This window comes from Nannospalax galili, unplaced genomic scaffold (assembly GCF_000622305.1).
Source record: "Nannospalax galili isolate Female #2095 unplaced genomic scaffold, S.galili_v1.0 scaffold175, whole genome shotgun sequence".
NCBI classification, from domain to species: Eukaryota; Metazoa; Chordata; class Mammalia; order Rodentia; family Spalacidae; genus Nannospalax; species Nannospalax galili.
Window position 1 is genome coordinate 2580813 of NW_008336314.1, and position 17160 is coordinate 2597972.

Genomic DNA, 17160 nt, shown 5'->3' on the forward strand with positions numbered 1-17160 from the left:
GTTAATTTGTTGTATAAAAATTAGAATTTTAAAAAGAAACAAGTAGAGGTGAATTATTCCACTTTTACAAATACTGCATTTATTTTTCTTTATTTTTTCAATTATCCTTGCCTGTTCATACATTTATTCTACCTGCCTAGGAATGTAGAAATTTGGAGTGCCACGGTTCTTGACATAAAGCTGGTCTCAGTGTTGCTTGAGGCATCTACAAATATACTTGATGTTTTATTCTAACTGAGAAATAGTCCATCTATGCAGCCTCTGGTTTTCTTACTAGCAGCTCTGGTATTAGCCTTTTGTTTGGAACCAGGGGAAATCATGTAGCTTAAAAAAAAAAAACTTAAAAAAATGGATCCTTGTCTAAAGAGCAACATGCACTATAGTGCTTGCTTTCTGAAGAGATCTCTAAGTCTAAAATTCCTTCTGGACTGAAAGCAGAAAGTCAAGGTCAAGGTTATGTTTTCTTAGAAAGTCAGCAGGTTTCTTTACCAATCTCCTGCGTCATATATTCATATTCTTATTGAATACATAGTGGTATAGAGGGAAATAAAACCATATTTTACATATAATAAAGAAAACAACCCACAGCATTCTAAGACACTCCCTTAGCTATCTCCTCCTTTCTTCAATGTAGCAGTTGTTCATCCCAGAACCCACAGCTTTCTATCATGTTACATTTTAGAGAGCTTAAACATGATACTTTCAGTATCCATTTTCTTTCCTTCTATTAGAGCGAGCTGATTATTTTTTACTCCTATATATGTTCCACGATTACTCTTAGATTCAAATGAAACGAAATCAGAGCTCTCTTTATGAAGGACAAAGAAGGCTTGTTCTGGCAATGGGCTTTCACCCTTCTGGAGCTGAGGAAAACAAGAAAAAATAGCCACACATGAGTAGGAAGTCAACATACCTTCCTATGTTAGAACCCATTGGGGAATGATTATTTATAACTGATCTTTCTAGCAGGCCTGCTTATGGAGGGTGAGTAGAGGTGAAGGTAGAGGGCTAAGGATATGTGGCAGGGGTCAAAATTATTCACTGAGAGTCAGTACGTTTAGAGAAACAGCATGGCTTGATGTAGATGCAGCCCTTCCCGATTTGTGTCCCTCTTTGGCTGTGTACAGTCTCTAATACACTGGGCATGTCGCTTTATCTAGCAAGCCTCAACTTCAGTCTAGGTAGTTTTCTATCTAGATTAGTTAATTTATAATTTAAATGCAGACATATAAGTATTGTGATTATTTTTTAAAGATTTATTTTTAATTATATGGATGTATGTGTGCCTGTGTATAGGTATATGCACCAGAGTGTGGATACCCAGGGAGGCCAGATGTGTCAGGTTCCCAGAGCTGGAGTTACAGGTGGTTGTGAGCTTTTTGGGTATTGGAAACTGAATTTGGATTCCTCTGTAAGAGATGTACATGCTCCTAACTGCTAAGCCATCTCTCTAGCACTCATAAGTGATTATTATTTTAACACACCAAGTTTGGGGACAGTTTGTTTTATGGCAATAGCTGACCAATGTAATTACTCCTTCTTAGACTTACTGTGAGAATTAAAGAGACAGGGATTGTAAGTATTAAGCAAGACTTGGTATGCCATGGCACTAAGTATGAGCTAGTTTTTTGTTTTTGAGGTGTATATCTACTAGAGATTACATTATGTACACTTAGGAATATTTTGTAAAGAAGAATCCTGATCCCTGTCCATTGTTTATGTTGATGCCTTACATGGCTGGATTAGTTAGCTTGAAATTTTGTACATTTAAAGAAATTATCTTCTATATTATTAAACTCTCCTGTTTTCTTCTTTGCTTTGTGCTCTGGCTTGTTTGTTCTTTAGTATACTCAGAACTCTTTGTCATGACCAATGTTCTACTGTCATTTACTAAGTAAGAATGTGCAGTGAGTCAGGCTCAAACAAAGACTGTACTGCTGCCAGTAACGGCGGACATATGGAAATGCTTGCTGCCCTCCCTTGACAGACTTGGAGCATAAGATTGTTTCACAAAGAAACAATTCCTGGAAACATGAGCCCTAAAGCCACATAGAAGGAATGTGAGCTCATTCTTTGTGGAAGTGCTTTTCAAATTTTAGTGAAGCGATGAAGCTCCTGGAGGATTGTTAAGATGCTAACTCCGATTCAGTTGTGGGGAGCTTGAAATCCTGCTTTCTAACAAGTTCTCAGGTGATTCTGTGTTGCTGCTGGAAACCAGGCTTGTAGTAACAAGGCCACATATTACAATTCTCTCCCTTCCCTACTCTAAGAACAAGTCATTAGTAGTGACTGACAGTGTTTTATTTGTAATAATACAAACAAAATTTTGTTTTATAAATGTTCCTAGCATCCAAATATACATAATTGAGTAGAATCAATTGTGATAGTTATATATAATCATATTTCTGTTACCTCCACAGAGTGATCCTTGTCGTTGGCATGTAGGCAGATGTTTGTGTCTTTTATAGGACTCATGTTTACCATCAGCAGCTTACCACCATCACCTTACAGTGCAAATGATAATCATGTGAGTTCAGGCATTTGTTATTTACCTGAATCTAACCACTCTACTAGAACTATACATAGTAGATATTACAAAAGCTCATATTGTCCATGATTAATACAATTTACCTGTTAATTAAAAATAAAAAGAAAGAGCAAAATAAATTATAAATTAAAGTCCAAGACTTGTAACTCATCTTAACACCTATACCATGAATCCAAGATGTCAAGGAAAATAACTACTTTATCCATTTAGAAGTATTTGCATCCAAAGGAAACTAAAGAGTCATTATCAGGTAATTGGAGAGTATTTCTAAGTCCCTTGAAGGAGAGGGACTAGGTTTTTGTGTTCTATTGATATTGTTTTCATCTTTTCTAATTGAAGAATTGTGATTCCAATGGGTACAACTGTGAACATCAGCTTCCCTGTCTTCATGAGAGGTCACTGAGAGTTGTCCTCTAACACCCATGTCCTCTTAGATAATACTAGATCACTTTGCAGCCTGCCTTCTCATGGCTCAGTGTTTCCATAGGACTAAGTGCTGGCCAATTTGAGAGCAGACATGTCAAGTGCAGCTTCTAGCTATGCCCAGGGAACGAGGATGCAGGCATCCAGCTTTCTCTGTCTTGCTGATTAGACATTGGAATGTGGCAAGATCTTGAACCATTAGATGTGGCCAGGGCCATAAAGCAGAAGGAGCTGCCTCTTGACACCCTTCGTATAGAGCTGCCATTCTGGTCATAGCTAAGATAGACTTTATTATTGTAAATGTAGCTAAACCTTTAGTCTACTAATAAAAAAAATTAATGAGATGGAGTAAATTCTCTAAGAATTTAAGGTTTTACAGTGAGCTTGGGGTTGGAGAGAACTTTTTGAAGCTATCTTCCTTTCTCATAGAATATTTTGGTTCATCTTTGCTCCAAACTTGCCTTTAATCCTAGCGCTTGAGAGGCAAAGGCAGGTGGATCTCTGTGAGTTCAAGGCCAGCCTGGTCTACATAGTGAGTTCCATGACAGCTGGGGCTACCCTGTCTCAAAATAAGAACTCCCCCGAAAAAGAATTCAAGCACTACAGCTCCCCAGCCTACCTGATTCACTTGCAGAGTAGGGAGACTCATGGTAACGCAATAGCACCTTGTCTGAAAGACAGTGCAGAAAATCATTTTGTGAGATACAGTTTTGTCAAATGGCTTCAGTTCCATCCATGCCAGAAAACATCTCCTTTTATCATATACCAACAAAAGCAAAACTTCTGTGGTTCTCAGAGAGATCTTAAAACACAAGTATGCTCTATGAATTCCAACACAGTTGTTATCAAAATGTTGTTTATAGCTGTTGAATATTCTTATTAGGGATTATGCTTTGGTCATGCTGATAGGCTACAAATATCTAGTAGGTAATTCAGCATTAATAAATACATGATTCCCCTTTCCATATTTTATAACAGATATTTCTCAGTCCGTATTCTTCCCAGACGAAACTGAACCTTCTTAACAGAGTGATAGTCAGACAACCACTTGTCAGTGGAGTGGAATTTGCACAGATCATGAAATCCATTGCTACTATATATCTGAAATAACCCATTGTGGATAGCTTAGTAGATGCATTTTGTACCTTAGTCATCATTATTACATAATTATAGACACAAGGAAATAGTCTACCTTTTTCTTGGTCTTTTCCGGAATCTTCGACATTAATCACATAATCTCCATTCTCCAAAACAAAGCTAACAGATTGATCATTGTATGTGCTCAGGGAAGCACACGATTCTGTAACTAGTGAAATTGCTGTCAATAAAAAGTTTTTTTTTTTAAAAAAAAAAAAAAACAACTATATATTGTATGAAAGTCACAAAAAATTCAATAAAATTTTTTTCTAAAGAATTAAAAATACTTGCTTCCATGAACAATTCTTTTGGGCTATTTTTTAACTTTTTAAAAAATTTTTATTATTTTTATTTTATGTGTATGCATGTATTGCCTGCATTTAGGTAAGTGCACCCATGCTGTGCAATGCCTGCAGAGGTCAGATGAGGCTGCTGGATCCCCTGGGACTAGAGTTACAGACAGTTGTTAGCTGCCATGTGGGTGGTGGGATTCAAACCCAGGTTTTCTGCAAGAACAACCAGTATTCTTAACCACTGACCCATCTCTCCAGCCCCTCTTTTGGGCTATTTTTAAAAGTATTTCTCTGAGGATCTTTTTCTAATTTGAGCTGTACTTTGTCATCGTTACACAGGCAAAATCTTTGGGCACAAGCTCTATATAGTTCAAAGGCTGGTGTGTGATACCTAGATTGGATTAAAGGTGCTAGTGTCATGAATGGTGGAGGAAAATGAAAGGGAAAACTACCTCTTGGCTTCCCATGGGCTAGGAGACAATGGAGTGGATTTTGGAGACATGAGTACATGTGTGCTCCTTTATAAAGTGTGGTCACTTAGTGATTTCCAGCAATCCAGGGGAATGCAGGCGTAAGCCAGTTCTCTCCTCTGGCTCAACAACAGACACACAGAGATGGTGCTCCTAACTTTTTGTTGTTGTTGTTGTTGTAGATTTTTTATTGAATTTTTGTGTATTTCATACAGATCATCTCAATCAATCTTAATCATCTTTATACCCCCTTCCCCATTGGCTCCCTCCTATAGGCCCCCTGACTGGAATTCATACATTTTGTCATTTGTGTTAAGGCCTATTGCATCAAGTTAGTGTCCCCAGACATCCCTCAGTGAAAGTTCATCCACAGGTCCAGTCAGTCTAGCTAGAGTTCCTCCCTTTAAGAAGATCTGCGCTTCCTCACCCAGTAGTAATCAGCTGCCAATAGTTCTTCAACTAAGATTGGGGCTTGCTGCCCATTTCCACAGTTCTGTGCTGCGTTTTTGTCTGCTTGAGTTTGTGTAAGCCTTGTACATGCCGACACCATTGCTATAAGTTCATATGAGCAAGGTCTCAGTTCCCAAGGTTTTTTTTTAACATGATTGTGCATAAAGAAAATGACATTTTTTAAGCATATGGGGTTAAACTGAAACATATTTAGACTATGGGTCCTACATTAAAAATGACTATATTTTCTATATATTGTAGAATCATGGAAAGAAATATGATGCACGAAATAAGAATTTATATGTGAGCATCTAAAGGAAAGGGATTTGAAGCAGCTCATGAGAAATGTGAGTACATTGAGACAATATATTTGTATCAGGACTAAAATGGCAACAGAAATTCCTAGTCAAGTGTCCTTTAATAGTGGCGTTTTCAGTTATTAGTTTCCCAACAGTGCTGGAGATCCAGTTCAGGCCCTTGCCCACACTAGGTAAGTGCTCTATCACTGAATTACATTCCCTGGCCCCTCTTTACTTCATGATAATCATTATTTGGAACTTTACACAAGTGATAAAAAATTTAAATTAAACTATTCTTTTTTGTTTGTTTGTTTTTGTCTTTTTTGAGACAGGATCTCCCTGTAGCTCCAGCTGGCCTGGAACTCACTATGTAGATCGAGCTGGCCTCGAACTCACAGAGATCCTCCTGCCTCTGCCTCCTGCGTCCCAAGTGCTGGGATTAAAGGTATGTACCACCATGCCTGGCTGAACTATTCTTTAAACTATGTCAAATGTTGAAATTATATTTTAAAAAGTAATAGTTCTCCATTTCCTTTCATGGTGAAAAATCTGAAATTTGGAGGATGAATGTATTTTTTTTCAAAGCATATTGTCAGCTAATATATATATAGGATTCCAGTCTATAACAAGCATTCCAAAATAATGATGACATGTTAGCAATGCACACTGTCAGAGCAGCTACACTGCACCCGGTTTAGATGCTGTGATACCACTCAACTAGCACACCAGCAGCAGGCAGAATTTTCTGATACATGTGAGAACTCACCCTTGAGCTACCTGGTGCAGCTCTTGCCAAGGTCGTATTTCTTACCTTCTACCTCACTTCCCACCCTCCACAGTGCCCCTGTGATCAGTCATACCTTGAATATTTGACTTATTATATACTGTGTCAAAGACGGAGTTCTGTAAAACAGGCTGATGATAGCCAGAGAGCCTTTCTTTGAGCTTTGCACCTGCAGAACAGCAGTCAGGGTTGGGATAAACCATCAGTGCTCATTCTGTAGTGATGCCATTCCTCCTGATGATCCCCTAGGCTGGGCACTGTGGCGACAGTGGTAAGTGATCCCAGGGTTTTGTTCACCCCCAAGGTCTGATGGAGTCAGTACCTCCTTAATCAGGAGGGCTTCGCTTTTAAAGTATTTTTCATTCACATGCCAACAGAGCACTAAGAAGAAAACTAGTGGCTGCAGCCTCAACACTCAAAAGTAGCCACTGTTAACCATTTAGTTTACATCCTTTAAATTTAAAAAAATTACCCCAAATATTATAATCATACTTATATATAATTTTGTATCATCTGTTCTCACTCATCATTATAACCATTTCCCCCATGCAATTAAGAACCCTTTAAAAAATGGCCAACAAATCATTTATCTTTATTCTTTTCCACAAGGAAAATCTGGGTGAGAAAAGTAAAGGCTCATCACTATGGCCAGAATGTACTTACCATTTTTTATTGAATACCTTTTGGTGGTTTCTTTACTAAAGTAACAGGTCTCCTTTTTTATGATGAGACCAGAGCGTAGTCTCATAGTGTATACATGGCAGATTTCTTTCGTCTTATGTTGAGAGCCTAAAAAATTGAAAAGAAAACCCTATGATATGTTTCATTATATCTGTCTTTTTACAAATCTTAAATGTTGCAAGCCAAGAAGGCAAGATCCACAACATTAGAAACTCTTGGGTCCAGTTGTGCTTAAACTGCAGAGCGGTTTAGAATTTAGATTTACTGTGTAGATATATACCTTAAATCACAAAAATTCTTTCAGAGTCAGATAGAAATGAAAATAATAACATATGCATTGTAAGATCTCAATACTCAGTGTTACAGTAAATGAATTATCAAGCAATTTATACAATGCAGTCAAATTTCAATTATCTCTAGTATTCAAAAAAGAAAATATTTATTATTTTGGGATCCATTCTATGGCTTTTTTAATTCTACAGATTATTTTCCTCCCCAATATACTGCTTTAGAAGTCAAACAGAATAATCTTGTTTAAGTTGTTTTGAATTATCCACATTTTGTCTATAGTTCAAATAAGCAACCAGTTATCTTATCAGAGAGTATCTTTTCTCTGAACAGGAGCTAGACCACTTAATTATCTTCTCACCAATCCTGGACTTCCCTAACATTACTTCATAACTCAGAAATTTCTGTTATAGAATCTCACATTTACAATACTTTTATAGTCACAAAAAATAATTTGCAACAGTAACTAGTGCCAGAGCTGGCACTGAACTTGGCCTCCTTATAACTAACACACTTTAGTAACAGCGCCACATTACCCATTTTAGAGCTGAAAAGCCAAAAACCATACATGCTCACTCCTCAGGTGCTTATCTTTCATGTGTAGTCAGCTTCACATGGGACATGATGGGCATCTATAATAGTGTGATTCTAGGGAGCAGGATATGGGTTAGGGTCATTAGAAATAAGGATCATACTGTTCAGGAAATAGTGATCCACACAGAAGCAAGCTAATGTACATGCAGGGTTAGCATCTGGTAGGAGAGGCACTAGGTATAATTAGTGGGGATGTGATTACTGCCTGATCTCTGGCAGCAGTGTCTCAGCTCACCAACAACAAAACCATATATACGATTTATCACTGTCCTTTAAATGGTATAGTAGGACCATTGTACCCATAATGGAGGGGTTACATTTTTAACTCTGGTATCAATGTCAGAAACTCTGGCATGACAACTTCACAATACAAAGACAGTCCATGATCTAATACGAAGGAATTTGGAACACTTCCAATGAGTCACTGTTTCTTCACAGAGCATTTTGACACAACTACAAGCGAGGATTAACTTAATTCTGTTTCCAGGCCATTGAGAAACCTCAGTCAAATTAGTTTTTCACCCTGATTACTAAAGATGAGCCTGGGTGAGCCAGAGCCTCAGGGAGGCCAGAAGGAGTTACTGCTTTCTCTTCTGGCTTCTCCTTTCCTCTCCTTACCTGCCTCTCTCTCTTTCTCTCTTTCTCTCTCTCTCTCTCTCTCTCTCTCTCAACTCTCCTTGGCACTGCTATTCCAATACAAAAAAATTCTATAAATATTTATGACTCCTTCCTAAGTAGTTGATGTTAAGAATTGAAGAACCTTACAGTCCCGTCATCTCTGAGCTATATCTAATTCTTAACTTTATTTCTCTTTCATCTCATTCCAAACTTTGTAACTGGACAGAATTTTAAAAAATATGTATTTTATTTATTAATTTTATTTTATGTGTATGAGTGCATTGTCTGCACGTAAGTGCACCCATGTCATACAAGGCCCATGGAAGTTAGAGGGGGGAACTGAAGTAACAAATGGTTGTCGGCTGCTGGTGGGTGCTAGGAACCGAACCTGGGTCCTCTACAAGAGCAGAAGTGCTCCCAGCCACTGAGCCATTGCTCCAGCCCCTGTAACTGGATAGATTTGAGCATCATTTGGCCCATTCTGCTTTATTTGAATTGTTCAGCTATTTTCACTTGTCATTCTTTGCTTCATCAATAATCATTAAGTCAAGACCACAAGCTTGATATACCAAAGGTCTTAACAAATGTATTGAATGAAAGCAGATCAATTTAGAATTTTGTTAGTTAATTAGGGGAAATGTTTTGGAGATTTGATGACAGGAAGGGTGAAGGGGTTGATATAAAAGACTTTTGTTAAGTTTACACTCTTCATAGGCTTAAATTATCTAAGCTATTTCTATCCTGTCATCTACCAAATAAGCAAAAGTGACCAAATAGACTGTTCAAAACCAAGCCTTCCATATTGTATTCTTATGGACCATCTTCTCTTCTTTCACTTCTTATATTCTTAGGGGTTTGGGGTAAGGTTGCATGTCTGAAGATGGAAATAACAAGTGTTTGACACTAAAAACAATATATAAAGCGGGGATGCTGAAGTTCTTACTTCTCAGCTGGCAAGGTTTTGCCAGGGTTTTGTCTGCGGTGTTGATCAGCTTTGCTGAGGAAATTTTGGAGGTTGAATACTTCATTTTAGGCTTCATTTTCAGGTTTCTGTTGATTAAAATGTAATATTAAAAAGTAATATTCAACTGTGTCTAACCTGAAAACCAATAGAAACAACCCCAGGTAACTCAATATGAAATTGATAACCACACAACAAAAATAATTATTCCAATAAAATTCGAGCATAGTATGTTGACTGTATACTTAGAGACTGTAGCCATAGAAACAAAAGAACAACAACAAATCTTACTAATAGATTTTTTGCTAGTGATAATATTTGTATTGAAATCTTAGAATTGCTTTGTTATAGTACAGAGCAAAAAATTGATGTTATATTATTTTCACTGAAGGGGAAAAGAAATATAGTCATGTAATTACAGAAGCCAAGGGAAAGCCCCTGTAATGTTAAACTTGAGTAGGTAATAAATAGATGCCCAGCAGTGTGTACCCATATCTTAGTTTCTAAATACTTTCTTCACTAAAAGGAACTACGACTCTAGATATGGGACTGAAAGAATAATAGCAAACATGAAACACTGTGTTGTGCCAGAAAACAGGAAGTCATTAAAAACTAGTGAGAGTGTGTCAAAAGCATTTTGTAAGCCACCTTGGAGAGTGTCCAATAGCTTGGTTCTAGAAAGCCTTACATTCAGGGCAGGAATTTGGTCTGATAGTGACTCCTCCCCAACTGCTCACTAGCATTAGAGAAAAAGGATCCTTGCTTTGGAATGCTGTGATCAGCAGCCATCTTAAGAAAGGGCCTGTTTAAAACAGTGCAAGACTGGAGCTCTGAAAACACACATCACCATCCTGAGTCAGGGTGCCTGGGGGACATTCTGCCACAGTGACTGGGCAGGAGTCAGATGTGGATGTGTGTGTGTGTGTGTCTCACAGTGATCAGTGGTACTGCTGTCTGTGGTGAGGAGCGTGATATGTAGCTTGAGGGTTACTGCAGAGACTGGCCTCCACTCCTGAGACTGGCCTCCACTTGGAGGCTGGTGGATGATTTGATTTCTCATGCTTCCTCCTTGCCTCAGGGTGGTTTACTATAGGGCAGCTCTGAAAGCACTAAAACCAAGGCAGGTAGACTGTATGAGTCTCTTGGCTCACAGGCTCTTGGTTTCCAGTGCATAACTCGGTGCTCCATTTGCTCCCTTCACTCTCCAGTGAACTAGGTGGTAGGTACCTCAGGCTTGGAGTTGCCATACTCAAGAGTGTAGAGACTGAGAGGCTCTCTGGAGTGAATAAGAACCCACCTGGCCTACAGGATGCAGAGATCATTGGGAGAGGCAAAGCCTCCATAAACATAGCCCTTAGTGCTGACAGAGTGGCCTCCTCTAACCCCAATCTGCATAGTGGGGACATGCAGCAGATGTTATGTTTCCACAGTAAACATAAACTAAAGCAATTCGTGGTCCCCACCAAACCTGGGAAAATCCCTTTAGCTCTTTGTCTTACCTTTCATTTTTTCTTTCATTTAAAATATTTTAAATTATTTTTTATTATTCTAAAATATTGCTTTTTATTTTTTATTCCTCTTCTGTCAAATTTTATTTTTTTCTTTTATTTTATAATTGGGTTTTTAATCTCTTTCTCTCTTCTTCCTCGCATTGTCTCAACCTTAACGCAGTTTCTTAAAACATTGGTCTTGCTTCTTTCTTTTTGCCCTTTCTCCATCCCCTTTTATTTTATTATTACTTTTACCTTTTAAAAAAACTTCTTAGTTGATTCTGTATCATCTTCTGTGTCTTTTCTATGGATATTGGTTGTATATTGTTGTCAATAGTTGGTCTTTATTGTATTTTTATATTAAATTTGTTCTGGTGGTGTTGTTGCTATGACTGTTTTCTCCTCTTCTAGTGACAGTTGGTATTGAGCCTTCAAGAGAACTTGCTAAGATGGCCCTCACATAAATGTAGACAAGATATCCATCTCCACATATCCTCAAATCTCAACATAGAAACACAGGAAATATGAGAAAATAAGTGATATTGCTTTTGAAAAAGATTATAACTGTTAACTGAATATAAAGACACAGAAGTGAGTGATATCTTGGACAAAGAATTCAAAAAGCTGATTGTAAAAATGACAAATGATCTTAGGATACAAATAAAGAGCTGAATGAAGCAAGGGAATAAAAGCAGGACTTGGATGAGAAATTCAGCAAAAAAGGATTCTGGGAAAATGGCAAATGGAAGTCTTGGAAATGAGAAGCTCAGTAAATAAAATACAAAGTTCATTGGAAAGCATCACCAACAGACTGGATCAAATGGAAGAACTACTATTAGGCACTGAATATAAGATGAGAGGAAGATGCCAGCAATACAGGCCAAATATACAGAAAAAGTATTCAGGAAAATAAGGAGAAAATTTCCCAAACATATGGGAAAATATGGACATTTGATTCCAGAAGGCACACAGAACCTCTAATAAGTATGACCAGAAAAACACCTCTCCACCTCATGCCATAAGTTACCAAGAGTACAGAGCATCAACAGAAGACACAGACAGCTGCAAAATAGAAGTGAGAAGCCCACTAAAATAAGAGCATACTTCTCAGCAGAAACCTCAACACCAGGAGAGTACAGAATGATGTATTTCAAGCCTTGGAAGAAAATAACCACCAATGGTGATCACTATATACAGCAAAGCTGACCTTTAAAATTGAGGGAGAAATTAAGAATTTCCACAGTAAACATAAACTAAAGCAATTCGTGGTCCCCAAACCTGCATTGAAGAAGATAGCTAAAGGAATACTATGCACAGAGACTGAAGACAGATATACACAATCATGAGAGCTCAGGAAAAACTAAAGAATTGATAAACACTGAGACTGAAGGTATAGCTCAGTGGTAGAACATTACTTACCTAAAATGTCCAAAGTCCTAGGTTCAACACACAGAACTGGGGGGAAAAGTTTACATAAACAAATGAGAATTAGGACAGAATAAAACATTGTTAGCAAACCTGAAAACCTGTAAGTTGAATGTGGTACAAATAAGAAAACATAGACTATTCAAACAACTGGGGAGGGGTTGGGGACACACAACAAAATATAGGATTTAATACATACCTTCCAGTAATAACCCTAAATATAAATGGTCTTAACTGCTTCAATTAAAAGATTTAGACTGGCTGATTAGATTAAAAACAATATCCAGTTGTTTTCTGCAAGAAATTCACTTGATCAGAGTATGTGCATGCAGAGAGAGAGAGAGAGAGAGAGAGAGAGAGAGAGAGAGAGAGAGAGAGAGAAAAGAAAACTGATATTATAAGAGAGAGATATTCTAAGCAAGTGGAATCCAAAAGCAGGCAGGAGTAGCTACTAGTAATGACAACGCAAACTTTAGGCCAAAATTCATCAGAAGCAATAAAGAAGGCCACTATGCATTAATAAATGGAGCAGGCTATCAAAAAGACATAACAACTATAAATATACACGTGCACCCAAATTCATGAACCAGACACTTTTGGATGTAAGGGGAAAGACAGTCTGGATATAATTGTCAATAGATAGATGAAAAAAATGGCAAAGAAACCTCCAAGTTAAACTACATCATAAATCAGATGAACTTAGCAGGCATCTGCAGAATAGTTCATTCAACACCTGCAGAGCACACGTTTTCTCAGCAACCCATGAGATTTTTTTAAAAAATAGATCATATTTTAGGCCATAAATCAAGTCTTAACATATGCAAAAAGAATTGAAATAATTTCTTGTATCTTATTAGGTCATAATGGAATAAAACTAGAAATCAGTAGCAAGGAAAGCCTCAGAAAATATACAAATATATAGAAATCAGACCAGAATTTTTAAAATAATCAGTGGGACATTGAAGAAATCAGAGGAAATTTAAATATTCCTTGAATCAAATAAAAGTGAAAACACAGCAGTGAAGGAAGTAAGGATTAGAGCTAAAATTAATGAGGGGGAAATGAAAATATTACAAAGCATTAATGAAAGAAAGGGTGAGCTATATGAAAAAGTAGAGTACCAAATCCTTACCAAGCTAACTAAAAGGAAGAGGAAGACCCAAATTAATAAAATTAGACAGGAGGAAGGGAATGTTGCAATAAATATTGCTGAAATCCAGAGGATCATGAGAGAATATTTTGAAAATTTATATTCCAAATTAGAAAGTCTAGAAGAGATGAGTAAATTCCTGGTAGACACATATAACCTATTAAAATTAAACCAAGAGGATATAAATAACCTAAACAGATCAATAATCAGCTGTGAGATGAAGCAGTAATAAATGGTCCTCAAGGAAAAGCGCAGGACCACACAGATTTACTGCTGAGTCCTACCAGATGTTTAAAAAACTAGCACTGATGCTTTTCAAATTATTTCATGAATACATAGTAAGTATTCCAAAAATCACCCTATGAATCCTGTAAATTTGTATGGCCACTACAGCACTATAGAAATCAGAATAGATGTTCCGAAGAGGTCTAAAAGCACAGCTACCATATTGGATTCAGCTATGCTACTGTTGAGTATATACTTGAAGGAATTAGTCAGCATACAGTAGAGATATCTTCATACCCATATTTATAGTGATGCTGTTCACAATAGTTAAGTTATAGGATCAGCCCTGGTGCCAATGAATGAACAAATACACAAAAAAATATTGAATATACACACAATGGAGTACTATTCATCAATAAAGAATATGGAGATCACGTGACTTTGTGTGGGTTTTTTTTTTTGTAGAAAATGAATGAACTAGAGATCATCATGTTAAGTGAAATAAGGTAGACTCAGAAACACAGGTGCTGCATGTTTTCTCAAATATGGAATCTGGAACAACAATGACATGGAAGTAGGAGGAGATTATTAAGGAAGAGAAAGGGGTGGGGGTAAGAGAGGACCATGGGGGTGAATTTAATACAAGTATATGCATATGTCACAATGAAACCAATAATTTTGTATAATTCATATATATTAATAAAAAGACAAAAAGTCAAGCTAGGTCACATTATCATACTGAAATAATACAGTTCTCTGTCATAAGCTTTAGGAAGCTCTATTTTCTTTCACTGTGTTCCTGTAGTCTGGGTTCATAATCAAGATGCTGCCATATCACTGTGATTTGTAGGGACCAAGACTTTGTGTCCAGTCTGATACTCTTTCAGACTTTGCCTGAAATTTCTACAATAATCGTTACTCTTTTTTTTTGGTCTTTTTGAGAGGGTCTCCCTGTAGCCCTAGCTGGCCTGGAACTCACTATGTAGACCAGACTGGCCTCAAACTCACAGAAATCTGCCTGCCTCTGTCTCCCCAGTGCTGTGATTAAAGGCGTGTGCCACCATGGCCTGGCCAACTTTTAAAAATATTTTATTATCTTTATTTTATGTGTATGAGTGTATTGCCTGCAATTATGCAAGTGCACCTGTGTTGTGCAATGCCCTTGGAGGTCAGAAGAGAGTGTCAGATCCCCTGGAACTGGAGTTATGGATAGTTGTTAGCTGCCATATGGGTGCTGGGAACTGAACCTGGGTCCCCTGCAAGAGCAACCAGAGCTCTTAACCACTGAAGCCATGTCTCCAGCCTCTAATTATTATTTTTAATAACATTTGCCTCTTGTTTTGCTACATTAACAAAACAAGTTTTCAAAGGAACAGTTACAATTTAAATATCTCATAAACTTCATATGAATTAGCCCTTCTAGCCTGATGGGATGAGAGTCATTGAGTTCTGGATTAAAGTGTTTGTTAGAGCATAAACTTCATGTGCCTTTATTATTATCTCTGAACAACTCTGTAAAGGTCAAATTTCAAATTATCTTTTCTAGATGGAGCTAGAATCTTACATATAGATGGCCAACTTTCAGCCAGACCCATGTTCAAAATTCTCAGTGGTTGTTAAAGAGTCCCCCTCAGCTTGAAGACTTCCCATTAATCCTTACTCTTGTTCTCTGATACTTCCCACCTGCATTGATCAAGAATGCTTGGAAGGACAGAACCCAACACATCATTCTGCTGAGCCCTTCACTCTGAAGATAGATAGACTGACACTTTAAAATATCCAATGCCTTGCTAGAGTCATAGATACAGAACTAGAACCAGAATTTATCTTCTGATTTCCATCTTAATATCATTATTTCTGTTTTCTCTCCTTCCACTTCCATCTTACCACGCCTCCTTGTTCAAAATGTAGGGGAAAAAATCAGAATCTGGAATTTCACTTTAAACATTCAGTCCTTCTTGTACACCAAGCAAATGTCCAGCTTCTTTGAAATATTAATAATAAATTTCTGAACATGGCAATATGGAGCTCAAATTCTCCAAAGAAGCTGCCTTTCTGTTAAATACCCACACACAATCTTCTACTTGGCTGAGTAAATAATTGTGAATGTGGAGAGATGTAAGGTCAAGAGCCAAAATATCTTTGGTTGTCTTGGGGCTTTTTGTGTACATAACGATTTCCTTTTAATGATGTTATCTGTCTTGACATTCTTGCAGTGTATTGTTATGCTCAGTGATGCATAACCACCATCAACCATGAAGCTAAGAATGCTATAATAAAACATAGAAAATCTATAAGAAAGATTTCCTCATTTTCTGTCTACTGATCGTTGACTGTATTACTATGATTAATGCATTTGTTGAACATATTGACTTATGACTATTCTTTGCCTAGAAAACTTCATGCAACCTCTTTCACTTAGGAAGGCATCATTCAGGGTAATGTGAATCCATGTTACTAGGTCATGATTACTCATTGTTAACTCAGAATAAATGCTTCCCCTTATTTCCTTTGAAACAAAGTCATAACTTGTACAGACATTAATTAATTTTAAAAACTACTATGTCGATTGGCAGGGTTAGGTAACCCAATTACAGTTAAATTTTCAGTTAGGCAGAAAATAGTTGAAATAGTACCCTGTGCAAGAAGGTATTGAAGTAGCACTTAACATGAAAACTGCATTTTTTTGTTTAATGCAACTGATGGCTTTTGTTTTCTCTTTCATTCAAAGCTATATGTCATAGAAAATGTTTTTCCTAGTCAAAAGAGTTGCATTTTCAAATAAATCTGTTTGTTTCAATCCATATCCTGTCCCAGAGAATTAGAGTTCATATGAGCACAATAAAGTTGTCAATAATCCTTCACTGTGGAGTCGTGGCTACCTTTGTTTGTCTGATTATCTTCAGTAATTATTTGATCTCATAACCTTTCCCTCCCATTATGACTCCCATGGACAAGCTTGAGTAAACACACTTGGAAAAGCTCTGATCCAAATACGCATGGTTAAACAAGGTAAGAAGCTGGAAAACACACATTTATGATAGAGTCACTGACCCCAAAAGTCAGCACCATTTTTAGAATTACAAAAAATAAAAGTATAACCCATGAATATTTTCAAATTCTATTCTGAAAAACAAACCACTTTCTTCAATAACAAATCTTTTACCTTACTGAATATGATTATATTTTCACTTTCTGACATTTTACTGTTTACTCTCCATTTTTCTATCAGACTTATTTGAGAACCTGTAACTGTAAGTACTATTGATTTTTTTCCCTGCTGTGTTTTTTTTTTTTTTTTCCAATAAGAGAGAGCAGATATTC

At 37.0% G+C, this 17160-nt stretch overlaps 1 protein-coding gene across 3 annotated transcripts in view; it reads right to left on the minus strand.

Moving 5' to 3' along the window:
* Positions 1-306: 306 nt before the first annotated feature.
* The window catches only part of Il33 (interleukin 33), a 37906-nt gene continuing 21052 nt past the window's right edge, over positions 307-17160 (minus strand). For 2 of the 3 annotated variants that reach the window (XM_008831102.3, XM_008831101.3), the window contains exons 2-8: positions 9529-9635; positions 7068-7193; positions 6481-6573; positions 4164-4289; positions 3591-3641; positions 2413-2504; positions 307-863 (exon numbers count right to left, since the gene is read on the minus strand). In XM_008831102.3, coding sequence (XP_008829324.1) covers positions 672-863; positions 2413-2504; positions 3591-3641; positions 4164-4289; positions 6481-6573; positions 7068-7193; positions 9529-9625 — 777 coding nt within the window. In that variant the 5' untranslated portion in view covers positions 9626-9635 and the 3' untranslated portion in view covers positions 307-671. Of the gene's footprint in view, positions 864-2412; positions 2505-3590; positions 3642-4163; positions 4290-6480; positions 6574-7067; positions 7194-9528; positions 9636-12455; positions 12492-17160 lie in introns of all 3 variants that reach the window. The other variant, XM_008831103.3, reaches the window with a different exon arrangement.